Raw genomic sequence first — 17,203 nt, forward strand, 5'->3', positions numbered from 1 at the left:
GAATAGATGATTTCTTAAGACAACAATACCAAATCATGGTGTCAAATAATGTAATAGATGAATACAGAGTAAAGATATTTTTGAAATGAATATTACTAGAATTGAAACACATTTGTTTTTCAAATGTAAATATCAACACTTGAAAGAATGAAAAGAAAACTTTTATTTTAATGTTATATTTCACATGGCTATAAAAGGGGAGGTTTGGCATGCCACAAAACCAAGTTCAGCCCACCATTTTTCCTTTAAAAATGTCCTGTACCAAGTCAGGAATATGGCCATTGTTATATTATAGTTCGTTTCTGTGTGTTTTACAATTTAACGTTGCGTCGTTTGTTTTCTCTTATTTTTTTAGTGTAAATTGACATTGCGATAAGACGTGTCCCGGTACTTGCCTATCCGAAAAAATTCATGTATTTGGTTTTGATGTTATATTTGTTATTCTCGTGGGATTTTGTCTGATGCTTTGTCCGTTTCTGTGTGTGTTACATTGTAGTGTTGTGTCGTTGTTCTCCTCTTATATTTAATGCGCTTCCACCAGTTTTAGTTTGTTACCCCGATTTTGTTTTTTGTCCTTGGATTTATGAGTTTGAACAGCGGTATACTACTGTTGCCTTTATTTTTTAATTAAATTATGAAATTATACCTTCTGAAAGACGATAGACTGACATTTAAGACTTGTTTTTTCAAATTTATTTTTGTCATCAATATCAGCAACTGCATACTATATTTTTTTATTTTGCTATCGAAACAATTTCGTCCATAGATGCAATATGTATAGACAAATACCATGAATATGGGAAATCATGACATAGTTCAATGCCAAAATAGATATCGACAGATTGAAGAACCGTTAATTTACCTATATGCATAAAAAAAAATCTGGTTATTCTTTTATTCATTGGTAATAAAATAAATATGTATACAATCATAAAACATTATTGAATTGTTCACCTTTTAGAATAAGTGTATTCAAAGGATCGATCAGTTCACACGGAGCATACTTAGATTCACAGGCTTGGTAAAAAACAAAAACATTAGAAAATAAGATTGTGTTATCCCGCTTACAATAGGTTATATACTGCCAACTTCCAAACCTTAAAAGAATTTGTTGAAAGGGTTTATTTAATTCGTTATCTCAATAATTTACCTGTAGTTCAAATATTGCATTAATTGAAATTCAAAACATATCCATTCATCATAATTATTTGTTTCTTATATTCGTAAAAATGCTCTATTGAAATGAATAGCAAAAACTGAGATAGCTCTATTTAGAAGGTAGTTAATTTGGTAAACTAATAAGAGCTTTTCCATCCACTGAAAATATTTTAACGTCTGCGTTTTATTTCTAGTTTTTATTTTTATTTTCAATATTTCTTATTACATTTCTGACCATATACTACGTTATATGATAAAAACGCTTAATGTAATAAGAACACAAATGAAAAATATTTGATCATCTATATTTGACAATGTCTTCTTCGAACTAAGACAGAAATTCCAATATCAAAATACAAATTAATCACTGCCTGACATATATAATTAACGATTTGAAGTGACATTTATGATAATTATCATAACTATCACATTCCGACACACTTTTAAGTACATACAATATAATGGATTTCATCTGACTATGTCGCTAATGTAAAAAAAAGTTTTAATTACAAGTAATGGTTTGCTTAACACATAGTTTAATTGATATTAGTCTGGATTTCAATTCTGTTTCTATTTATTTTACTCTTTAATATTTACTGAAACCTTCGTTGATGACACCACCATCAACACTCCTATACGTCCCTGGCATTTCTGCATCGCTAATAGCAATTTCTTTTTCGCCATTTGGAAAAGAGATATCATCATTATTACTCCGAGAAGGAGACTTGAGTGGAAGTGAGGTAATTCCGGTATAAATAGGAAGTAAAAATAAAGTCGTCAACATGATTAAAATCAATATTGCTCGGGGAATAAATAAAACCACAAGTACTCCGCATACTAATGCAAACAGAGAATATCCCCATAAGTGATGGAAACTAGATATAAATGGATTGCTATTTCTGAACTCATCCTCCACTGCCCTTTGAGGAATCCATTTAACATTCTTTGCAAGATTTGCTTGAACAGCTTTAAAGATTCTAACACAGCCAACCATAGCTTCTGGTGTAAATTGGAAGAACGATGCTAAAGTTTCTAGCAAAACATATTTATAATTATGTCTATTGCATGTTGCAAATTTTGGAAACACTAGAACAAGAAACATAATAAGGATAATTGAGGCATATCTATAACGTAAATGTACCGAGATGTGGATAATTACATATAGCATGAGCAATGGTTTCATTACCATTTGTCTAAGTGCTGAATAGGCAATGTAACTGCTAGCGAAATTCAGTGGAGATTCTGTTCTAAGTTTGGTTGCATTAAAGTTCTCTCCCTGAAGTTTCTTTTTAATCCATCGCATAGGCCTTCCGATGCCATTTTCCCAAAAATACATAGCTAATAAAACTTCTCCCCTATTCCATCGACGTTCACGAATACTCCATGTCACAAAATTTAATGACGGTGCTTCGAGAAGGAAGACTGATCCGGCATAAAGCGGTTTTAAAATGGCAGCCTCAAATGTGTCGTGACTAAGAACATCGATTGGAACTCTTTCAATCGGATGATCTCTGCTTCCAATAACATTATCTATGTAAATTCTGTTTTTTAGTAGTGCTTTGCCAAAATAAGCTGATTGTCCTAATAATTCCATGACAGCATTTGTCATTGGTTCATAGATTTGCTGGCGTATTGTTTCAATATGCATGAATATTGTATCCGTAGGTTGACAGTGAATTTTTATCGCCGGTTGAATGATACCCTTTTCTGGATTAGCAGCGGCAATGTCTAGCAGATCGAAGACACATTTTTTCGGAACACCAGTATCTCCGTCTAATACCAGTGTATAGTCAAATTTTCTACCAAAGATGTTTTTGACGTCATCCGAATCATAAAACAGTTGTTCACCTTCATTTCTAGCACCTTTGCCATAAAATAATGGGTCACAGTATGAGAAAGCCTCGTCGTCACCTTCAGACAGAAGCATAAGATCTTGATACTGACCACATTTTCTTAATACCCGAGATACCCGGTGTATTACCATAAATTCTCTGGCATATCGATCACAGATATCATGTAAATATTCGTGAAAGAACAATGTTTTGTCTACATCTTCATACAAATTCCACACATTATCTAAACGGATGGGATCAATAGATTCGAAATCATCTTTTGCAAAACATGATCCTTCATGAAATAGTTCATCGAAAATGGCAGATCTGAATCGATCTCGAACTTCTAATTCGTAGTCTTTTAAACTTTGGTCGCCCGTTGCACTTACTAAAACAGCTGACACATTCGGACTTAGGTTTCCCATGTAAGCTTCGTACATCGTTTCCATACACTCGTCTATTTCATCTCTACTCATTGCTAATAAATTGTAATTAAGAACGATTGTCAATCTGTCAGATTTAGCTTTTTGTAGTCCTCTTTTATCGCCTCCTATCAGAAGAGTTGCCATTGTTTGAGTAGGAAATTCCATTACGCTGCCTTGTAGAACACCAAGGACAACTACAATGATAATTCCGTTGATATAGTTAGTCCTTTCCCAATCCACATTTATAACGTTCAGGATAATAGCAATAAAAGCCAATGACACCCAAGTCGTAAAATACAAGTATATTCTTGTTATTCTGTTCATGTTAATTCTGTAACGTTCTTTTCTTCAGATTTGTCTTCCTTGTACTAATTCCATAAATTTAGAAATCAAGATTCAGTATCTGAAAAAAATAAAAGACAACTGTAAAAGAAAATAGAATGAAGTAAGATGTCGACATTAAAAATTAAGAAAAGCGGATTATAACAATCTCATTAATTCTTAATCCATTTGATTACGGACTTTCTGTTTTGAATTTTCCTCGGAGTTCAGTATTTTTGTGATTTTACTCCTTTTTAATCAATTAAGAAATAATTTGAAAACACGGGAAAAGGGTCTTAAGAGTTACCTATACAAAGACAGATCAAATACAAACCGATGCGAATCAAAAGAATCAACTTCAGAAGGGACCGCCCATCTAATAAGTATATTGAATTCCATCACTTGTTCTTAATCAATCACTACAAAAATTTGTAAGAACATCAACAATACTATTACAACTGGAACCGTGTGAAGGATTCATTGACATTTATAGTTTTTTTGTTTAATATTTATCACTTATTTAATTATTTTTGTTTAATATGAAAGTTTTTATGTGAATTTCTCAATATAGTATGATATGTTCGTAAAATGTTGACAATAAAGAATTTTTCACTCCCGTAGTACGCCCATCCAAAACATAATACACATTATGAGTAATAGGTGAAAAGTACAAAATCGTCAATCCATCTATGTTCATTAATATTTATTTCAGTTTTACGTGATTTTGTCGTTAATTATATTTTTATGAATTTGGCAATAAAAAGTAACAATAACAACGTTAACTTTATCTATCAATCACTTTTCATAACAAATTTAGCTTTCTTAATTAATTTGTTTACAGACGCCATCATGATGTAGCTGACAATAACTGTATGTTCCCTCTGTCTAAGTCGCAACCCAAGCCTTTTTTGTCTTTAATGACATTACTGAATGTGACTTGTCACCAATTTTCGCTGTCAGGAGCAACAAAACGGGTGCCATTTTTGAATGATATTGAGAAAAACCCTCATTTCTTTCAGACGGATTTGTGTGGACTTTTAATTTTTGTGTGTTTAACTTCGTAGTATTATTATATAATATTATACATTTATTTCCCGTGCCTAAGGGAGATATGAAGATTTGTTCACCAAAGAATATTCATATTTCACGGGGCCTTAGCCCGAGGCAAATATGATTTTTCGAGGGTGAACAAATGTTCATAACTCCCGAGGACAACACCTTTTTTTTCCATGCCTTTACTTTTTTTTTTAACTTCTGAACATAAGATATAAGTTTACATAAATGTTTTCTTGCCAGTTTGCTTATAACTAAACACAACATACACACTGATCATAAGAACCGATTAAAACGTTAATAGTCAGCGGAACGATTAAAACAAAAAGTCACAAAAATACTGAACAACTCCGAGGAAAATTTCAATACGGAAAGTCCCTAATCAAATGGCAAAATCAAAAGCTTAAACTCATCAAACGAATGGTCAACAACTGACGTATTCCTGACTTGGTACAGGCAATTTCTTATGTAGAAAATGATTGATCTAACTGGTTTTACAGCTAGCTAAAATTATCACATGTAGAACAGTCGTATAAAATTGCACTATATTGACAACGATGTGTGAACAACACAAACAGACATAATAGGTAAAAATGTCAGAAATAGGGCTACAGCAGTAAAGTATCATATTCATGACTAGGTTCAACCATTTCCCAAAGAAAATAGTGTGTTAAACCCGGTTTTTGTAGCTAGATAAACCTCCCATGGCTTATGAGTGTTTATGTTCCTTTAATATATGTCGTCTCTTATGTACTAGGGGTTCCTATATTATAAGTTATATGGTTCGCTACTGACCCCAAAGGATCCATAGAGGATTAATAAAATCCATATGGATTTTATTCACCCTCTATGGATCTGTAGGGGTCAGTAGTTAACCGTATAACGAATTTATCGCACGCTAGACTTTTCTGCTGCGTTTTGTTGAAAAATAAACAATGAAACACACCAACATTAATAGATGACGTCACCATTAACGTCATGAACCCCCTATGAAATTTACTAACCCCCTACGGTCTCATAGGGGGTCACCACGTGACGGCGTTAAACCAATCACAACGTGATAATCTACCCGCGGTGCGATAATAAACTTGATGATGACAGAGAAGGACAGAATTAAAAAAAAACTGTTTTGTTTTTTCTTAATCATGAAATAAACTAGCATTATCAGACGTAGACTCAAAATGACAAGAAGTAGGTTTATTTTTTATGATTTTATTTCACAGCAGAGACTTTTCCTTTTAAGTCTTTTATTTTTGTTATATAAAATTCACAGTATTATAAGGTCATAGTGTGTACTTCTCTAATGTTTAACAATACTTATAAAACCCACTATCAATATTGTAAATGTATCTCAGAACATATCATAAAATAAATACCTATACATAGTTAAAACTTCCATTTTGGCAAATTTTTAATTTAGACATTCTTAACCAAAACCACATTGATTTGGAAGTATTTCAAATATTTTCTTTTCAATATAACGTAATTAATGCCTTTTGATAAAAAAAAAAGTAGCTAAAACAGGCAACATTTTCAATTATGTCTCAAAATTATTATTCAGAAGACATCTTGATAATGTATGCAAATTTTGTTTTACTGAACTCTGTTCATGTTATAATGCCAAAATTGTCTGATTATAAAATTAACATAAACAAACTGTATACTATTGTAGTATGAATGAAAGATTTCCACGGAAGTTTATTTAATTTACAAATTATTTGGGTAATGAAGTAATGAAAATCGTAACATACCTCAGGCATAGATTACCTTAGCTGTATTTGGCAAAACTTTTAGGAACTTTGGTCCTCAATGCTCTTCAACTTCGTACTTTATTTGGCCTTTTTAACGTTTTTAGATTCGAGCGTCACTGATGAGTCTTTTGTAGACGAAACGCGCGTCTGGCGTATACTAAATTTAGTCCTGGTATCTATGATGAGTTTATTCATATGTAAAAATTCTCCAGAATCATACGAACTATTGTTTTTAAAAGTAGTATCATAAATAGTACCAGGAATAAAGTAGTATTAACAATCCTCACATTATAAATCTGGATTTATTACTAGTAGATATTTGAATTTTGATTTGTCCTAGGAGGATTCTGGATCCTACTTTACTTCAATTTGTACTTTAGAATGTCCGTTGACAAATTTAAACAATATTAAGAGATAAAAGTTTCAAATACTTCTGGCAAAGTTGACGTTAGACGGATTTACTATTTTTTTTAGGTTTTTTTGTAAGGTATGATATCGCTGCTGGTAAAATGTAAGTCACTGTGGGAACTGCTAGCTTAGTAGCTAATGCTTTGGCAATGGCATGATCTAAAACAATATCTTTATTTGATTCAGCTAATTTTCCGATGATTTCTACGATAGATAATGTCGCTGTTTTGTTATTTAATTGAATCAATAATCAAACCCTTTTTCAAAAAGTCTTAGTCAAATACTTACGAACATATGGTGTATACATTTTTCATTATGTTTAAGTTAAAAACAATTAAAAAAATAAAATTTAAAACATATTTATATCTGAAAACTATTTCTAAAGCAAGGTTCAAACTCCCTTCGACAAAGTTAACCCAGCATTCTTTATATTCTGATGTCAGTCATAAATCTCGTCTCGTATTAAAACACTAAAATTGGCTTGTAATTGTTTTGAGTATGGGCGTTCCTGCTCAAGCATATCGATATGTATTTAGAACGCGAAAAATGTATATTTTATTATTATCACAGCCCTTGCGTTAAGAAAGTTGATTTGTAAACGAACTTAAAAATACGCAAAGCAACGCGCTGTACTAATTATAAAAGTCACAATGAAGCCTTCTATCTAAAATCGTTGACTTTTATCACAAAAGGCTTACACAACTTACCTTACCACTAGTTTAGTATAGTGAAGGGGTAATAGTCTGTCTCAAATGTATTCATTCATTTGTTGCTAAATCTTTCCGGGCGTCTCCTTATGGGATTGTACAGAAACAAAACATCCTTAACTTCCGACTAAACGATACTTTTATTGCTTGATGTCTTTTGCCTACGGCATTCGACTTAATTAATTGGCAATATTTTTTATGAAACAGTACAAGGTTATCTGTTACGTCTTGTCTTGAACTGATTAACTACCTTTCGCTCTAAACAAATGACGTACAAGGATATGTGTACATAAGTGAGATAACTGTACACAAATATAGTTATTTATCGGGAGGGGGCAGATGAAAAACTACCATACCTAATAATTAATAACACATGAGAAATATAATAAAAGTAGTATTTGCACTTTAGTGTACTAAACAAACGTGTGTTTAATATTTTTCCTTACATTACTAACAATTCACAATACTGAAAATGTATTCGTTTCGCTTAGATGAGAGAGCAGTTTAAGCCAGTTAATATATCTAAAAAACTGTCATAGGATTTACGAATGTATTCATAATTTATAAACTCCTTGGATAACTGTCTGCTTCTATAGCATGTATAGTTAAGTTGTCATTTCATTTGGTTATTTCGAATTTGTCTATCAGTCGAATATTCATTCCGATCAGTTTAAGTTTTCATTTCAACATAATTTCTTTGTCTTCAATCTGATGACACCAAAATAGTCTGCGCTGCTGGTGGACGTTTTGTCCCCGAGGGTATTACCAGCCCAGTTGTAAGCACTTCGGTGTTGACATGAATATCCATAATGTGGTCATTTTTATAAATTTCCTGATTACAAAACTTTGAATTTTTCGAAAAACTAAGGATTTTCTTGTCCCAGGAATAGATTACCTTAGCCGTATTTGGCACGACTTTTTGGAATTTTGGATCCTCAATGCTCTTCAACTTTGTACTTGTTTGGCTTTATAACTATTTTGATATTATGAGCGTCACTGGTGAGTCTTATGTAGACGAAACGCGCTTCTGGCGTACTAAATTATAATCCTGGTACTTTTGATAACTACTAACATGAAAATTTCAGGTAATGTTCTATTGGCTTTCTTGACATTTTTTTATACTTGATTAGCATAACTAGTACATATATAGCACACATTTTATCTCCATTTTTGCAGTTCGTATGAATTCTTCCCTTGGTTGATATATTCTCAATGTATTTACTAGCATAGAACAAGAGGAAACTAGTGGTACCTTTTATTTGATAGACATTATAATAAATATACCATTAAGGAAACCTGTCATGGTAGAAAATAGTGGATTAAACCTGGTTTTATAGCTAGCTAAACAAGTCGCATTGCAAAATAAACTGTTGACAGCTATTGCACAATTGTATTCGCCAAACCTGTTTTCCGTCTAAAAAGACATTAATAGTGAGATATATCTATTTAATACATGATATACCTTTATTCTCGTGAGCGATGTACAGTGATTGGAAGAATTACACAAATATACATTTAAACATTCAATATAAAACAATTTCGAATGCAGGGTTGAAATTTAATGTGTTTATCCAGGATATCCCAACTATTGATTTTACATTTTAATATATTTATACATTTTGTTTAGTTTAGACAGAGTTTTGAAAACAAGTAATACTGCAGAACTTATGTTGTTTATAAAAACCCATAACAAATGTATATATTACAAAATAGGTTTCTGTAAAAGGAGGTTTTTTTTGGAATAGCGTTTATTAAATGACAAGTTTTTTTTACAGTCTTTATATAAGTAATTAGGTTTACTTGATTATTTGGTAACGTTGTTTTTTTTAATTAATAAGAAGAAGATATAAAAAAAAGTATGTTCTAATTTGCATGCGTCCGAAGCGTTTCCTGGATTTACCATTAACAGGAACGCTTAAGTCTATTATTTGAAAGACATATAGAGTCAAAACAGTTAAAGAGCTATTTTACATAAAAAGGAAGCAACACACATCCATCTAATTGCAACTTTGGTCATAAAAAAAGCAATTCAAAATTCACTGACCAAATTATTTCTAGCTAGTCTGTTAAAACGTGTATTGGTACTTGATTTTGAGGGTGAGCATCATATTAAAACGATGCGATATTAATTCTATTTATTAAAACAATTGCATTTTTTTGACTAAAAACAAACTTGCGAACCTTTTTTCAGCAGGATGTCATGGTTCAATACATTCATGTCTTCTTTGACTGTCCCTGTTGTTGATGTGATTCATAAATGTTTCTCATTGTCGTTTTTTTATATAGATTAGACCGTTGATTTGAATGATTTTACACTAGTCATTTTAATGGGCCCTTTATAGCATGCTGTTCGGTGTGAACCAAGGCTCCGTGTTGAAGACTGTACTTTGACTTATAATGATTTACTTTTACAAATTGTGATTTGGATGGAGAATTGTCTAATTGGCACCAATACCACATATCTTTATATCTATTTATTAAAAGGAAAGGAAAAAAAACGTCGGACAGATATAAGTTTTTCATTCAAAAATGTACGTGGGCTGGTGTTTTTACCAATACTGTTAATCCTATATTGTTTATTACGGTAAGTTTGCGTTATAATGATGAATAAATCATAAGAAAAAGATAAATTCCATTCAATTAACATGACTTTGCAGGAGTGATATTTCAGCAAAACAAAGCCTTTCTGAAGTTTATAACATTGCACATCTGCGTCTCAATAAAATTGTCGCCAAACTTGTAAAAATATGTCAATACCATTTGACAAATTCGTCCTGTGTTTGGGATCATATTTTAATCTACTTTCTTTATTGTGTCTGTCATGTATTAAAATATTATGAAAAAACTAAAGATGCGCAGACAATTATACTTATGTTATGGTGAAAAAAAAAACATCTTTTTGTTATGATGTTGATATAAAGTATGTGACTATCAAAACATATGTTATGTTTTCAAAATAATTTCTTTTACATAAAAACCCCAAATCCATTATATGCAAAATGTTATTTGATAAAACACTGAATGATACTAGCTGAGATTGTTTATTCTGTCACGTCTGTGTCGTCATTTTTATTGAACAAAAACTCTTAAGCTTGTCTAAACATCGCAAATTTATCATAAAGTTATTACAGAATAGACCACACCACTAAAACTCATGTAAAAAATCAAGAAAATCAGAATTTGAAAAAAATAAATAAACTAATACTTATTTGTTGAGTCCGAATATTTGTCCTGGATTTACCTTTATAAGTAATGCTCATATCTGATATCTCAAAAAGATGAACGCTAATGATTTAAAATTAACCACACAGCTATAAAAATACAATGGGCGCAAAACATAACCACCTCAAAAGACGGCAAACTTTGCCTAATGAGATGCAAAGTCCTCTCTTTAATCTTCTTTTTTTACTCTATTTGACCCACATGTTTACATTGAATAGATTACTTATCAATGTAATTTAAAATTTGCTGTTACAAAATGATAGAAATTATTATAAATTAAGGAATGTATCTCCCTCATGCAAAGCTCTGATTCCTTTCACGGATTTGGCTATACTTTTTGGACCTTTTGGATTATAGCTCTTCATGTTTTATATAAGCTTTGGATTTCAAATATTTTGTCCACGAGCATCACTGAAGAGACATGTATTGTCGAAATGCGCATCTGGTGCAAGAAAATTGATACCGTTAATTTTATTACTATCACTGGGTCGATGCCTCTGCTGGTGGACTATTAGTCCCCGAGGGTATCACCAGCCCAGTAGCCAGTACTTCGGTACTGGCATGAATATACGGATTTTTTTGTGTTATTAAAACTTGCTGTTACAAAATGATAGAAATTATTATAAATTAAGGAATGTATCTCCCTCATGCAAAGCTCTGATTCCTTTCACGGATTTGGCTATACTTTTTGGACCTTTTGGATTATAGCTCTTCATGTTTTATATAAGCTTTGGATTTCAAATATTTTGGCCACGAGCATCACTGAAGAGACACGGATTGTCGAAATGCGCATCTGGTGCAAGAAAATTGATACCGTTAATTTTATTAACGATTGTCGTATAATTCCCAAAAGTGACATTCTGACTGAATATGGATGCACATGGCGAATGATTAACCCTGTCTAACTCAGTTTTGATTTCATATTGATTCTTCAGACTGTGTTTGGTTTTTTTTTTTTTTTTGGTTTTTGTTTATTCAAAAAATATTTGCGAAGTTTGAACATCGATAAAATACTGTAACCTCAGATTTATCAAACCAGACTTTCTATTTATGTACAGTCCGAGGTCAAGATGGCGATATTATATTCCTCCAAAATATAGAAAATACAACCATCAACTTCTTGTTGATATAATGACCTGCAGGGTTGAGATCTTGAGAATTGTCGTCAGTGACCAGAAAATATAGCATATGTGATTTACATATAGGTATTCTGACATTCTTACTTCATGTGATAAAATGTTATGCCTTAGTTCTTGTCCATTCGTTTTTGATGTGTTTTGTCATTTGATTTTGCCATGTGATTATGGACTTTCCAATTAAATTTTCCTCTGAGTTCAGTATTTTTTTGATTTTACTTTTTAGTATTTCTACTATCTAAACAGAATAACATTGTAAACGAGTATAGACCATTGGAATTTATTTTGGGAACGGTAGTCTGTTTACATTTTTCTTTATAACTCTATCTATATATATATATATATATATATATAATTTAGCATAGAGGTTGCACTTTGTAAATACAGCTCTTTCTCAAAACACGCCTCTTTTGGGGAATCTTGAATATTCATAGAAAATTAATTTTGTTTACATACTGGTTTCCAGTTATGCTCTCTGTGTTCCATCTCACAGGGACATAACTTGGAAATGTTACCAGTAAATATACACGTGCATATTGTTTACATTGAAATATGTGGTAACCTTTCATTCGAGGTAGGGGTAGTTAAGAAAAATAGTGTTAGTTTAAACTCTGAGAAGTTCAGGGCATATAAACGTTGAAAATATGCCGCACAGCCCTATATTTTGACCTTTGAAAAAAATTGTGGTGAATATGGACTTTCAATTCTAGGATAAGATTTCAAAACTTCATAGTAAAAGTGGTACAGTTTTGGCCGTAAAAGGTATTCCTATGGGAAATTGCATTGTCAATATTTACAGAAATGCAACCTAGAGAGTAAAGTTTCTTAAATAATGTCTAAAGACCTGCTGAATAATCGTTTGTCAAATAAAAAAGATATTTTCTATCAATTTCAGAAAACAATAATAATGATGACCGTAAAGTCATAATAAGAAAAGTACAATGACCGGATTTAAATATATGATCCGGAAAAAGTCTTACTTAACCCTTAAATCTTTCTTAATATTTAAAAAAACCGACTCGGAGTCATTGTACTTCCATGTATTGACTGTATGAAATCATATAAAAGCATTGCATCAAATGTTATGGATATAGTAAGATACAAATCAGCTATGCAGGATTCATGATTCCTAGTAAGAGGTGAGTTTATTTCAAAACCATTTACCCTTTTTACTAATACGAATAATGTATTAACCCTATTATCGATCGATGAAGAACATTTTTTTATAAATAACCAAAGATGAACAATTTCTGAAACTTAGCTCTGGTAAATGATATAATTGTCTTCTACCAATAATTGTATTGATGCTATGAAACAAAATATTGATAAAATAAGTTGTTAGTCATGCACCGAAATGTATTATCCGACCAGTAGTTTCGCAGTATTTTATTATAAACATAGACATAGAAAAACATATTAACGCGTCTTTTAAAATTGATAATTTAATTTAAAATAGTATATTTACTTAACCATTGCGAGTCCAAAACTAATTAACTAATAGCATCAACGTCAATGAAAGAAGGCGAACCATACATATCCAAGCAAGGGACAGTCGCATTTTAATATAAAACATAACGGCTTATTCATTGCATTAGGAAAAGGAAAGTTGACACTAGGAAAGAGATCTAAAGTCAACCTGTTTAGCATTAACTTTGGTTTGAAAAAACATAGGAAATACTCCTTACGAAAATAACTTTGACAACAATCTATTAGCGATTAACGAAAGCCACCACAAAAAGGCCAGTTAAGAGCAACGAAGTAGTCCGATCAGACGTATTAAAAGTTTCATCTGGCAAACAACAAAAGCACAAATTTCCAAAAGGATGGTAATAATAGTTATCAAAGGTACCAGGATTATAATTTAATACGCCAGACGGGCGTTTCGTCTACATAAGACTCATCAGTAATACTCAGATCAAATTAGATAGAAAGCCAAACTAGTGCAAAGTTGAAGACCATCCATGACCCAAAATTTGGATTATCAATAACTGCTAGTTTTTACAACGTTTTTATCGAGTTTGGGGGATAGGTATTTCATTACAACCGTTCGTGTAAAATTAAGCCAGTGCAAGTGGTGTCACCTTACTGACCAAATCATTATTTATGCTTTTAAATGTATGATGCATCAGTGACGCTCATATCAAAATATTTATAAAGCCAAACAAGTACAAAGTTGAAGAGCATTGAGGATCCAAAATTCGGCTAAGGTAATCTATGCCTGGGATAAGAATATCCTTAGTTTTTCGAAACATTCAAAACATTCAAAGTTTTGTAAATAAACCTGTCAATTTTAATATGATCTGTAAATGTGTGTATTAAGTAATGAAAGTATTATTCTGTTGTAATAGGAGACTTATTTTATCTAACAACTTGGAAATGTACACACATAGTAAAAACAACAGCTGTTTAGTGGCCATGTGTTATATACCACTTGATTGTCAAAGCCAACGTTGACTATGTTCTGGTATAAATATTAATCCATTTCATAGAAAAAGTATAAAACCTCAGATCATTATCTTGTCTCCATGCAACAAGTTAGCTATTTTCTTACCCAGTATCTCAATTTATGTTTCATTTACTACACCATCTTATTCGTTAGCTTCAACGTAAAAATATATATATTGTTAGAATGAAGACAAGTTCTCATTACTTATTTCGTTTCGTTATAAAAAAAAATATCTCACAAGATTTCTCTGCCACTTCCGATATTATGTTCTTGTACTTGTATTACACATCACATCATAATTACTGTAAGTGTACGTCAAGCTGATTGACATATATTACAAATTCACTAATATGGTCAAAATCATTAATGACAATTCAAGCTATACTTTTTACTTTGGGCGTGACACTTGGGTAGACCGCAAAACCATAATATCTCATAAATGGGAAGTTAAAAACATAATTTTAATTCATTCACCAATAAAATAATTCAATAGTATTCTTTTGTGCGATTTGGATTTGATTATTTTCGCATCTTAATTTTGTTGAATTTTGATAACTTTGTTATCGAAAATCGTATATGTTTGGTCCTATATCATGTAGACTATCAACCCCGTGGTAAAGAGAAAATTAAATGACAAATTAGTTAAGAACTATTCAAAACGGACTTTCGAATTTAATTTTCCTTAGAGTTCGATATTTTTTCCTAATAATCAAAAGGTCGTTAACTTACAAAGGCTTTCGATACATATACCAACATGAAGAGCAACTTATATGTAGACATGAATAATAGTTTTATAAATTTTGATGTTGTATGTATGCACATGGGAATAGCCTTGACAGGTTATACCATGTATATCCAATTAAAAGCAACATAAAGCATGCGCATACATTTGTTCATTTGTATGACACTTCTCGGAGAATGGGCGTGTGAATTTGAAGCAAACATAGCATAATGACCAAGACCAAGAGATAGCTTTTTATGAAGCAAACATTAATATTCCACCTTCTTATACGTGAATGATATTGTTTATGTTTAATTTCGTGATAACGCCATTTCATCGCTATTTAACGAAATCGGTTCCTTTGATCTTATTGACTGATAGTTTCCTATTTCAGCACAGTAATGTGATATGAAAAATTATCTATCGCTAGAAAAACTAAGGACACACGTGCCGTTGTCGATAAAATTAACAACGTCTTCACAGGTACAATAGCGATAATCACATTATCATTGGTAAAAGCAATCGAGTCGAGGTGACCAACGATAATTTATAAATATTCAATAATAAGGCAAGCATTTGTAACATAAAATAATCGTCAAAGAGTCTTTTGTAGATGAAACGCGTAATACAGCATATTAAAAAATGTATACGCTTCAATTTACGTGAATGGATTGCCATAAAATAACTACCGGTATGTCTATTTAGTAAGTGTATTTTGTAGTAATCAGTTTTCAGTTGTGATTTATAATGATAGCGATTATTTGAAAGTCGCATAAATATATCTGTATCAGGAAGAACTAAAATAATTCGATGTTTCATGTAACATTTAACACATATACTAACGGAATGTTTGTGTGAGATACGAAGGACGCAAGTTTTATCTTCACATATTGACTGTGAGCGAATAACAAGTAAACAAAAGCGGATAAGAAATAAAGTCTAAATTGGCAGTAAAGGGTTAACGATTTAATTAAGGGTTTAACGACGATAATAGTGAAATTATCTCAAATCTCGCTTACAGACTATTTCAAAAGTTCTTATTGTGTTTTCAAAAACATAAAGAAACTTACCATGTTTTGACTTTGGGTATATTATGCATTTCTCTCAAATTTGGATACGGTCTTACAATTTGACATGATTTCCCATCAGTTTGATATTACACGTATGTATATATAATTAGTACGCCTTTTGTTGATTAGATCAATCACTTATTTATTACCACACCTTTTGTTTTATTGATACCATGTCATGAGCTAATAGTAATGAAATTTGAGGTTTTTTTGTAATGTATTTTTACGTAGACGGATCAAAACTCTCCCTATTGTTAATAAAGTAAACATAATTGTTTGATAGTTTTGTGTAGTTTACAATACAAAACCACAGACAGTACATCATACTTACAACCTTAAATGTTACCAGGTGAAGTTTATATTTATAGTATATATATATATATATATATATTGTATGAATAAATGACATACAAATAGCACTTTATAAACATCGTGAGTCCATAGAGCTTTTTTTTTATTTTACCTATGTCAGGCACGTTACACCCAAACATTTGAAAGCCAAAAATGAATAAACATCTGAAAAGGTAATAAGTAATGCAACCAAAAGAAACCTAAAAAAAATATCCCAATTAATCTTAGGTAAATTTTGTCTGACGGAGAATCACTTCTAATTAGATGATAGCCTTGTGTCCACCAGAAATTGTATTGACCAAGTGCTAGCAAGTGAAAATAAAACTTCATGAATCTGTCGACCAAAGCACTAACATCCAAAAACTAAAACGTGTCATTTCTTTAATATTTCTTTATAAAATTGAGAATGGAAATGGGGAATATGCCAAAGAGACAACAACCCGACCATAGCAAAAAACAACAGCAGAAGGTCACCAACAGGTCTTCAATGTAGCGAGAAATTCCCACACCCGGAGGCATCCTTCTGCTGGCCCCTAAACACATATATGCTAGTTCAGTGATAATGAACGCCATACTAATTTCCAAATTGTACACAAGAAACT

General features: G+C 31.6%; 1 protein-coding gene across 2 annotated transcripts; it reads right to left on the reverse strand.

The window, feature by feature from the left end:
• Positions 1 to 881: 881 nt before the first annotated feature.
• On the reverse strand, positions 882 to 16,397 carry LOC139521115 (glucans biosynthesis glucosyltransferase H-like). 2 transcript variants are annotated; one of them, XM_071314415.1, is made up of 2 exons: positions 16,251 to 16,397; positions 882 to 3,818 (listed from the first exon to the last, which is right to left on the reverse strand). In XM_071314415.1, exon 2 carries the CDS (start codon positions 3,737 to 3,739, stop codon positions 1,745 to 1,747), a length of 1,995 nt encoding a protein of 664 aa, XP_071170516.1. In that variant the 5' UTR covers positions 3,740 to 3,818; positions 16,251 to 16,397; the 3' UTR covers positions 882 to 1,744. The 2 variants fall into 2 exon arrangements, with proteins under 2 accessions (XP_071170516.1, XP_071170515.1); XM_071314414.1 differs by lacking the exon at positions 16,251 to 16,397 and adding an exon at positions 7,656 to 7,787.
• Positions 16,398 to 17,203: the final 806 nt, after the last annotated feature.

This window comes from Mytilus edulis, chromosome 4, assembly GCF_963676685.1.
Source record: "Mytilus edulis chromosome 4, xbMytEdul2.2, whole genome shotgun sequence".
NCBI classification, from domain to species: domain Eukaryota; kingdom Metazoa; phylum Mollusca; class Bivalvia; order Mytilida; family Mytilidae; genus Mytilus; species Mytilus edulis.

Coding starts and splice junctions, on each gene's coding strand:
- LOC139521115 (XM_071314415.1), bottom strand. CDS start 3,739: ATGAACAGAATAACAAGAATATACTTGTATTTTACGACTTGGGTGTCA.